The 10,715-nt window shown below is 34.5% G+C and overlaps 1 protein-coding gene across 1 annotated transcript; it reads right to left on the reverse strand.

Moving 5' to 3' along the window:
- Window positions 1-3,000: 3,000 nt before the first annotated feature.
- LOC150101688 (histone H2A-like) lies at window positions 3,001-3,460 on the reverse strand. The gene has a single exon (XM_090400381.1). The coding sequence runs from the start codon at window positions 3,441-3,443 to the stop codon at window positions 3,036-3,038; it is 408 nt and encodes a 135-aa protein (XP_090256507.1). The 5' UTR covers window positions 3,444-3,460; the 3' UTR covers window positions 3,001-3,035.
- Window positions 3,461-10,715: the final 7,255 nt, after the last annotated feature.

Raw genomic sequence — 10,715 nt, forward strand, 5'->3', positions numbered from 1 at the left:
AAAGCAGTAGTTCTTGTGGACAATCTGGAAAAATAATGCAGCCCATCATACGAAAAACAAACATTAACCTGATTTACAAAACCCATCAACAGGTTAAACGCACCTTAAGGCCATCCAAGGATAACTCAGAACATATCATTTCCACTACTCCAGCAGACATAATCAATATCATAAAACCTCTCAATAACAAAAAAAAGCAGCAGGCCCAGATTGCATTACCAACAAAATGATAAAGCTGCTCCCATGAAAAGCTATAGTGCACCTAGTCAACATAACAAACGCATTATTAAGAATGCAGAACTTTCCCACAGCATGGAAAACCGCCGACATCATACCCATAAAGAAGCCAGGAAATGACTTCCAGCTCTGCCAAAGTTACGGACCCATCAGGCTACTATCCGACATAGAAAAATTCATCCTCTCAAGATTAAAAGAAACAACAGATAAACTAGGAATCATAGCAAATGAACAATTCGACTCCCGAAGAGAGCACAGCGCAGTTCAGCAAATCCACCAACTAGTAGAATGGATCACAACAGAATATAATTGGAATATGCACGCCGGCACGGTATTCCTACATGTTGCTAAGGCCTTTGACAAGTTCTGGCACCAAGACATTCTCTACAAATTCATAAAAGCAAACATGCCAAAAAAAATCAAATAAGGTTAATAAAAGCATACCTCAACAAAAGAACCATGCAGGTAAAAATCAACGGAACAGTCTCAAGCATGCGCAAAATCCTAGCAGGAGTTCCACAGGGCTCCCTGCTTCCCCCCTACTATTCGCAATCTACATCGCAGACATCCTACAAAACCCGGAGGACAGCCATTTCAGCCCTATGGAGAGGACATGGCAATACTAGCAACATGTCTCTTCCCCCACCTGGCAATCCGACACCTCCAGGACAGTATCGGTACACTAGAGAAATGGTTCTCTGACTGGAGGAACGAAGTAAATCTTCACAAAAGCGCAGCCATACTGTTCTCGAGAAGGAAAGCCTCCATCAAACATGACATCTAGCTCTTCAGAGAAAAGATACCATGGCACACAAAGAGAGAAAAACAAAATATCTCGAAGTTCAATTCGATTAAAAAAACTCTGATTTAACAGCGACATCAAACTCATAGGTGCAAAGACATCTAAAGCCATAGCCCAAGTCTATTCCATGATCAACCGCCGCAGCAAACTAGATATACGAACCAAGCTACTATTATATTATATCTGATGGTGATACGCCCTTTAACACATACGCCTCCCCAGCACGGAGCCATACACTGCAGCGAATACAAAATAAGTTCCTGCAGATGATACTGGAAGCCCCATGGTTTATTAGAAACACCCAGATCCATCTGGAGACCAGAATCCCTTACATCACTTCGCTGGTTGACCACCCAGAGGAAAAGTTCTTCAGTAAGACAAGTATGCACCCAAACCCTCTAATCAGACAATTTTCCTTACACACATATAGAGGGGAATATGAAAAGCATATTTGCTTTACCCATCTAGCCAGTAATGTTGTTGTTGTTGAAAAGCTTAAAATAAGTTACAGTAATCGGTGCACACGCCATTAGAAAAGTTGTAAAGCGTTTAATAAAATCTCATATAGGATAATAGTAAATCAGCAAAGCTTTTTGGCTCTGCTGAAAGAGAAAACAAAGCGAGAAAGTTAGGAAGATGCAACAATAATAATATGCATAATGCTAATTACTAATATTATGAATAATAAATGTTAGCCAAGCTTAATATAACAAACAAACAAAAAAAAAAAAGAATATAGTACAGTGATTCCCTCATAAATTTGCTTAACGACAGAGTTGTTAAGCAAATTTAATGTGAGACAACTTTTCTAAGATCAAAGAGGACGTGACAAATGCAATCAAGAAACACTAAAACATTGAAATTTAGCAATGCTTTCAAAGAATTATGCGGGGAGTACAAGTTGCATTATTAAAAATTATCTGAATTAAGCATCGTTTCATCAGACAAATTAGCCTGGTTATTCTCCTACCGGAAATCGTTTATCTCTAGATGAAAGAGAATTACTCATGCATTGCCTTCACTCAAATTTGTTAAAAGGAATGGCCGATATTAGAGGATAATCAGAACGATGGCATCACAAAAGGCAGTCGATTTCCCACCAGTGGCAATTATTTTCAGATTCTCAAGCTTGTTTCAAACTTTCAATTTGGTGTAGATATATCGATGCTATTCTTATTTATTTCCTGGAAAATGTATTTCGACTCAAAATTGTCTGATGTCACATTTTCTTTGTATTTTCTTTGAATTGTAAACATCCATACAAGAGGTACAGATCTGACATATGTCAGATCCTTGCATCATCCCACTCATTCACAAACAAAAAAAAAAAAAAAAAAGAAAGACCCTCGTTTCTTATTCCACCAGTTTTTCCCAGTGGTTCAATTCGTAAACTCCTATTCCCGGATAAATCTCAAACACTGATGTACAATAACGAAAACTCTAACTCTATAAACCTTACATGTGCTTTAATTGAATCCACTGTGATTATTCAATATACCTTACGTTTCAGAATTTATTTCTATATACACAAGATTACAATGCAGATGCAAATAAATTAAGTGTCGGAACGTATATGCCAATATGTACACATGCATATAATGTAAATAAGTAGGTAGAATAATACGAAATTATGACTCTGGAGAGGAATAATATATATGTGTGTGTGTGTGTGTGTGTGTGTGTGTGTGTGTGTGTGATTAAGATCTTAGAATTGCATTTTCTGCACACTACAAAATCTTTACAAAATGTTGAACACGTTAATTTTTTTTCTTTATTTTCATAATTGTAATTTTTTTTCAATTATTTAAATAATAACATTTATACAAGAAGTGATCATATAATTTATATTTCATTGTGCGCAGTTCTAGGTTTTAAAAAATCAGCTGCCATAATTTATCAGACGTGTACACAAATATAACAAAAATTTCGAAAAACAAGTCCACATTTTTAATCGCGTACAGTACCTCTAAAATTTAGAATTTCGTCCTGAATCGGTTTATCTTCCATGGGCAGCAAGAACGCCTAGCATTTGCGCAATATTTCCTCCTCCGGGTATCACAGCTCCACGCAATAGTTTTGCAAGCTCTTCATCGTGATTCATTGCTTGCTGGATAAATTGTGGGGTGATTCTCTTTTTGCCATTCTGGAGTGCTACATTTCCGGATAATTCTAAGATCTCGGCGAGCAAATATTCCAACACTGCAGTTAAATATACTGTGGAATTAGCAGAAATTCTTTCCATGTAGTGTTTCTCTTTGACAATACGGTGGATCCGTCCAACGGGCATTATAAGTCCAGCTCTTGTCGACTTTGTGATTCTTTTTGGTCGTCTAGGAGACGGATTTCTTTGTGGTGAAGGGGATCGACGACCTGAACGTCCACTGGAGGTTCGGCTTGCAGGCATGTTGTTATGCTTTAAAAATAAAAGCTGTCTCAAATCCTGGATGCGAATAGTGAATGACAGGTATCAACAATAGAAATACACTTTTATTAATACAGACCAGTATTTTACAAATAAACATTTATTAAAACCTACCAGTTTCGCCAGCAAACTGTCTGGCTTTTTCAAGGTATTACGGAGATATGAAAATAAATGCAAATTAAAAGGAACATAAAAAACGTTGTAAACCAAACTAGTATCTATGGTTACACGTTTCGCGTGACAAAGATGGCTTATTGTTCTTATTCATTATCACGCATGCGTGCTTGTTGTAGACTTGTAATGTGATTACTGGCTAGCTGTAGTTCAGATTGACTGAGAGAGAGGATCAAGTTTTTCCACGAACTGTTGAGAATTATACCCTGATTTCTGTTGAGGTTTCCGCCGGTTATTAGTACTATTGTGGCTTCCTTAAAAACACGATGCCTGTAGTCGTCATCGAGATATGGCATGGAGCTGTTTTGCCAATCTATCGTGTGGTTAGATGTGTAGAAATGATGTGCTAAGCCGGAAGAAATGCTTCTGTTGTGGTTTACATCACCAACATGTTCTTTTTGTCTAATTTCTAAACTTCGTGAAGTTTGTCCAATGTAGGCAAGACCACAGGAGCAGGGAATGTAATATACTCCTGGATATTTGTAGAACGGAACTTTATCTTTTGGAGATCCTAAAACTTGTCTGATGTTGGTGGTTGGTTTGAAGACCACTCTGATGTTGTTGGCTCTTAGTATTCTTGCTATTTGATAAGAAATTGACTTGATGAAAGGTATCACTACAGTAGAAACGTGCTGACAGTGGGATTCTTCTTGTCTGGGGTTGTCATTGTATAGATATTTTTTGATGATGTTTTGAGGGTATCCATTTTGTGATAATGTGTTGGCTATTAGTGAGAGTTCATTCTGTGTATCCTCCTCTTCTGATATAAATTTTTTGGCTCTATGTTTCAACATGTGGATAAAACTCAGTTTGTGTGACTTGTGATGGTTTGAAGTATAGTGAAGATATCTTCCAGTATCTGTGGGCTTTCTGTAAATGGATAATTTGACACTGTTAGGTTGTTTTTTTATCAAAATATCTAAAAAATGCAGTTGGTTGTTGTTTTCTACTTCCAGAGTGAATTTTATCTTGCTATGTATTGAGTTGATTTTATCCACAAACGATTTAAGGTTGTCTAAGCTGTCTTGCCATATGATGAATATGTCATCCACATATCTCCACCATGTAGATGGTTTCGGAGAGATTGCAGAGAGAATTTCATTTTCAAGTTTTTCCATGAAAAGGTCTGCACAAGATGGTGATAGTGGGCTTCCCATTGCTAGGCCTTCTAATTGTTGGTATATGGTGTTGTTAACTTTGAAGAAATTAGATTGAAGGCAGTGTCTAAACATCTGTGTGATGTCTAGAGGAAAGAGGTCTTGGATGATGTTTATTACCTCGTCTACTGGAACATTGGTGAAAAGGGATACAACATCTAGGCTGGCTAGCATGTCAGTTGGTGCAATCGTAATGGCTTGGAGTTTATTTACAAAATGTTGACTATTCTTGATATAGGATTCTGATGATCGTATTTTATTATTTAATAAGTTTGCAAGATGTTTTGCAAAAAAGTAGGTTGGTGATGATCTTCCATCAACTATTGGATGGAGAGGTATATCCTGTTTATGTAATTTAGGTGTTCCATATAGTCTTGGGGTGATAGGATGTGAGGATTTTAGTGTTCTCTTCACTTCTTCTGGCCAATTGTTACAATTTCTGATTAGTTGGTTTGTTTCATTATGATTTTTAATTGTGGGGTCTCTGTCTAGGATTTTATAAGTTGAGGTGTCTGATAGTAATACGTTTAACTTATCATAATAATCTTTAGAGTTGAGGATAAAACAAATCAGAAATTGTAACAACTGGCCAGAAGAAGTGAAGAGAACACTGAAATCCTCACATCCTATCACCCCAAGACTATATGGAACACCTAAATTACATAAATAGGATATACCTCTCCATCCAATAGTTGATGGAAGATCATCACCAACCTACTTTTTGGCAAAACATCTTGCAAACTTATTAAATAATAAAATATGATCAAGATAAGATAAGAATCGCATTTGGATGTGTGTTATTAAAGAGTTTGGAATGTTTGGAATTTCGCTGGGGCCTCTCCTGTCAGGGAAATCAGGTGGTGTGTTGGGTTAGTGAATTGCATTGTGGGTAATATTTAGAGATATGCAATCGTGACGTTATGTGTTTGGAAATTAGTGGGGAACATATGTCTCTCTGTGATATCACATGGTGTTTTGGTTTGCCTATGGAATTGTGGGCGTTATTTTTGAGATAAGATATCTTGGAATTTTCACAGGGTGACACACAACCGTCATTGTCGTCATGTTTTGTCTTTGGTTGTCTACAGATAGGTGTACTAATTTTCCAATACATTTTGAGGTATTTCTTTCCTGTTAAATGGTGGGAATTCTTAGAGTAGAGTAGAGTCTAGTGGTGGCAGTGATTAGGCTTTTCTGAATAATTCAATTATATGCTGGTGTCCCTCAAACATACACTTTTTTTGCTCCGAAGTTATCACTATCAGTTTGAGGTGACATCACTAAGAGATTATTGCCATATGACAACCTCTTTTTCGAATTTAGGTTATCTTGTTTACAAATGTTTGGGTATTGGTGTTTTGTTTTTTAGTTTACCGTGAAGACAAAAACCAAGCGGTATTTTAAAAAATAAATTAAAAATAAACTAGACTTAAAGGCTTACAATAACTTTTTTGTATGTAGGCTAGAAATTCTAATGATAATTTAAATTTGCTTACAGTCCTTCCAGGATGACTCTTCTTAATTCAAATAATATTCCAAAATAGCTGAATTTTTATCCACAGCAGAACAAACACAAAAACACAAGCTTGAAAGAACAAAATTTCTGTAATAACCTGAAAAGCTATTTGACTTTTGTTCCCTTAGATTTTCTGTCCGTTTGGTACACCGTTAATTCCTTTGTTTTGGCTCATACTATGTTTTTATTCCCAAGGTCGTGAGTGTAAACTCAAATTGTCTTTTGTTGACTAATATATCCGCCAGCGATCGGTAAACGCTCACACAGAACAATATTTCTGTAAATAACCAGAAAATATAGTTGACTATATCGTTTAGATTTCCACCCGTTTGGTTCCGTTCGTTTTCTTGGAGATGACGCATTTCCGGTTTAGTTTTTGACCTCTATCACACTATGGAACTGTTTGTATTAATCACATCCTGTAATATATAAGTTGCAGTATTGTTCAATAGGTATCATTTTCCCAAGGTTGGATGTTTCTCATATACTTACATATGACTAAGTGATTAGCATTCACATGATTGTGATGACACATATCCTAAAATTATTCATTCCTGATTAAGGATTTTATACAGTTATTGTTTTCAAGTAGATGGCTTGTTTGTTTGTTTACATTTTGTGTAGCTAGGAAACTTTAATTTATTTCAAATGAATATTAACTCTATAATATATATATATATATATATATAAAAATCAGCTAACGCCTTTTTATTCCCGTATACGGGAGTAGGAGAGGCCATTTAGCCCTATCTAACTTTTGCAGACTGAGTGGGCAGTTCAATCTCCACTGGTACCAATCAGAGATAGATGGCCCAAGGCTATCACTAATTAAGCGGTACACAGTGAAGAGAGACGGCTCAAATGTGCCGCCGTCTCATGGTCACTAAACCTAATACAATATATTTAATGTCTGAAATAATGTGGGTTCTACGGTCGATTTTCTTTGTGTTTACGGGACGAAAAACCCGAGTTTCCGGGAGGAAAAACCCGCTTGCCCATGCCAGAGATCGACTAACTCGGGAACCGGTCGAAAATTGGCTTAGAAAAATTTCCTCTAGTCGCCGACTAGACTCGAAACCATGTCTTCCTTCATGCTGCCAAGCGCCGTGGTATGCAAACGCCGCATCCACTGAGATACACAGGCTAATCTATAATATATATACTTTGTTAATTTCTGTTACCTTTTATTTGAGTGTAATATTATTAACAAATTGTATTTATTGAATCTAACATGCAGAAATTAAATAAAGTGAAAAATACAGTATTTTTTTCTTATTCTTCTGATTTCACATTTGTGCTGATGCTCATAGTGTATGATTTCCAGTGGGAAATCCTACACTATGAATATGCTTATGTATAATTCATGTCATTTTTCTCCATGTGACATTTCAAAACAAGTTGAACAATCGTTTTTACATAGTTCAATTATGTAAAACTCATTTCCGTTAGTCCCAATTGACTGTTGTCCTCTTAGACCGACATTTATTTCACAGTAGGGTTATTTATATATATTTTTAACACAATTATTATATTAGATATTCTTTCCAATACAAATAAATAATTATTTATTCTTATTTCAAATGATAATTAGCTCAAAAAGTAAGAAAGAAAAGAAAAAAAAAATGTTTACCTTCAAAAATATTTATGGTCACAGCAAACAAGAAATTCATCAGCTTTTTCAAAGTTTTGAACTTCATGCACATATTGTTTTCATCATTTGGTATCATTTAAACAAAGAACGGGTCTGGTTATTAAGTTAGTTAATGTTTTTTGATTTTTTCTTCCAATGGCGAGTATTTTTTGATATATGCATGTTGATTCTGTTGTTATCTGCAAGCTATGATACCTTTTGATTTTTTTTTACTTTTCAGGTGAAATATTCTGCACTAAAATTCTGCCTATTAATTTAATACGCATTTCCTTTTGCTTCCAAGAGTTGACACAGTTTCACTGAGTGGATTTTCAAAAAAAAAAGTCTGGTTAGTTTGTGGCATGAATTTTCACAAGGAAAAAAAAATGTTATGGTCTTACTTAAATTTGTATAACACATCAACGACACCCAATTTGTTCATTTAAATTCACACATTTTATTTTAATGAAATGTTATTTACAAATTGTATTTACTGAATCTAACATAGAGAAAATAAATAAAGTGAAAAATATAATCTATTTTTTGTTCCTTAATCTTCTTATTGTTAAATTTGCACTGTTGTTCAAAGCTTCTTCCCATGCTTGTTGAATTGACATCATGTGGTTTTTGACAATGTGACTCTCATCTGAAAGTTAATTTTCATCTGGTGATTGTTGGGAATTTATCACTGTAGTAAAATTAAGGGTTGCATATTTATATATATTTTTAAACCAATACATATACTTCTGAGAATTATTAAAAGCAAAGAATCTTTTATTATGTTTCCAAAAGCATTTAAAAGTGCACATTATGTTTTCACGTTTTGGGCATCCAATTTCATTTAAATCAAGAAGAGGCCTCCCTATTAATCTCATTAATGTTTTTGATTTTTCTCTTCATTTGGCAAGTAATATTTGATATTTGCATGTTGATTCTATCATCCAATTTCTTAGTTTGTCCAGAGATAGTGAACCAATTTCCCACTTCAGCTGTTGGTTATATTTTATTAACCAAGAATTCTGTTTCTTAACTCTTTCAGATAATTCTTTCCAACTACAAGGTGATTTTGTCAATGCATATCTTACAAGAATTCCATCAGAAATATAAATTTCTTTAAGAAATAAACTTGAAGTCTTATTCAAAAGAAATTAACAATCGATTATTCCAATGAACTGAAAATTCGTATTTTTCACCCACTGTCAATTTTTCATATTCGTTTTCCTTCATTCTTCTTCTTCTCAGATTACTTCATATGGCACCACAGATAAATAGTTATTTATTATTATTATTATTAATATTTTACTGATTATTAGCTCTAATCTTATATTTTACGTTAACTTTCTGTTACAAAATTCTAAAACAATTAGAACTTTTCACAAAGAAACTTTCAAAGAATTTTGTGGGTCACCCATTATCTTTACATTTCCAAACACAAAACACCACAACACAAAACAGCAGCTGAAATGGATGAACGATTACCTTAAGTCCAAAGTCACTCGACTCTATGGTTTTTCATATAGTACTGTTTACACTTACTATATGCCCTACCCTGACCGTTCCTTCAAAAATGAACCTTTTGCACAGATGACTCAATGACCTGTTTTTGTATGCTGTTGGATATTCTGTTGGTGTGTTTTTATCTTACTTTGTGTGGGGAAAGGTAAAATTTGTATATGTGTTATCTGGAGAATACAAACATTTTTTCTATACCAAACTTTAAGAGTTAAAGTCATATTTTGGGTTAATTATCTGCTATCTCTCTGTAAAACAACCAAATTCTAACAGTTCAGATATATTCGATAATGTGAACGAATTGTTTTCAAATAACTCAGACAATGTCAATAGGTATCATTAGACAATTTCTAAAATAATCAATACATGGATATCAGTTTTCAACACTTTTCTCCCCCATTCCTGGCATTAATTTCACAGTAGTGATTTTTTTAAATAATTAAATAGAATTGCATTAAGGTATAAAGATGTGGATTTAAATATCAAGTTCTAATCAGAATAACTGAGTAAAAAATTCACTGTGGAAAAACACAACAAAAGCACACATCATTGTTCATTTAAGTTTACAAATGCATATTTTATTTTGCTGAAATACTATTTACAAATATATTACAAATACTAATTGGTCACAAGACTCATCTAGATCAACTTGTAGTTAACGATTTTTGGCTAGCAGATGGTACATTTAAAGTGGTTACAGAAATATATTTTCATTTATACAGTATCCATGTCCAATATGATTCAGGTGTTGCTTTTCTTGTCTACTGGCTCTTCTACCACGGAAAAAGGACAAAATATACGTGAAGATGCTGAACATGTTACTAGAGAAACTTCCTCAATCTCGACCATGAAACATTTTGACAGATTTGAAACAGCAGCAATGAATGCTTTCTGCCGTGTTTAAAAACATTGAAACTGGTGGCTACTTTTTCCCCTTATCACAATACATTATGCGCAAAGTAAATGAATGTGGACTACAATCTCTATATGTATCCAATCAGTCATTTGCAGTACACATTAAAATGTTACAATCACTTCCACGTTTGCCAGAAGAAGAAGCGTTAGAAACATTTTTAGAAGTTGCTGATCTGTTCTCTAATTTAGACGAATATAATGAACAAATCAAGAAAGTTCTCGTTTACTTCGAGCGTACATATATTTGAGATCGACAGCTCAGGAACGGCACTTATAGACAACATCTATTCAATATTTCTACTTGGAACCATAGACACTCTGCAGCCAACCATATAGCTAGAACTACAAAT

The sequence above is a fragment of the Typopeltis vanoorti genome, chromosome 11 (genome assembly GCF_054136105.1).
Source record: "Typopeltis vanoorti isolate ZY-2024b chromosome 11, IOZ_Tvanoo_1.0, whole genome shotgun sequence".
Taxonomy (NCBI): domain Eukaryota; kingdom Metazoa; phylum Arthropoda; class Arachnida; order Uropygi; family Thelyphonidae; genus Typopeltis; species Typopeltis vanoorti.

What these genes read in the sequence shown, in the direction of transcription:
- LOC150101688 (XM_090400381.1), bottom strand. Translation starts at nt 3,443, where the DNA reads ATGCCTGCAAGCCGAACCTCCAGTGGACGTTCAGGTCGTCGATCCCCT.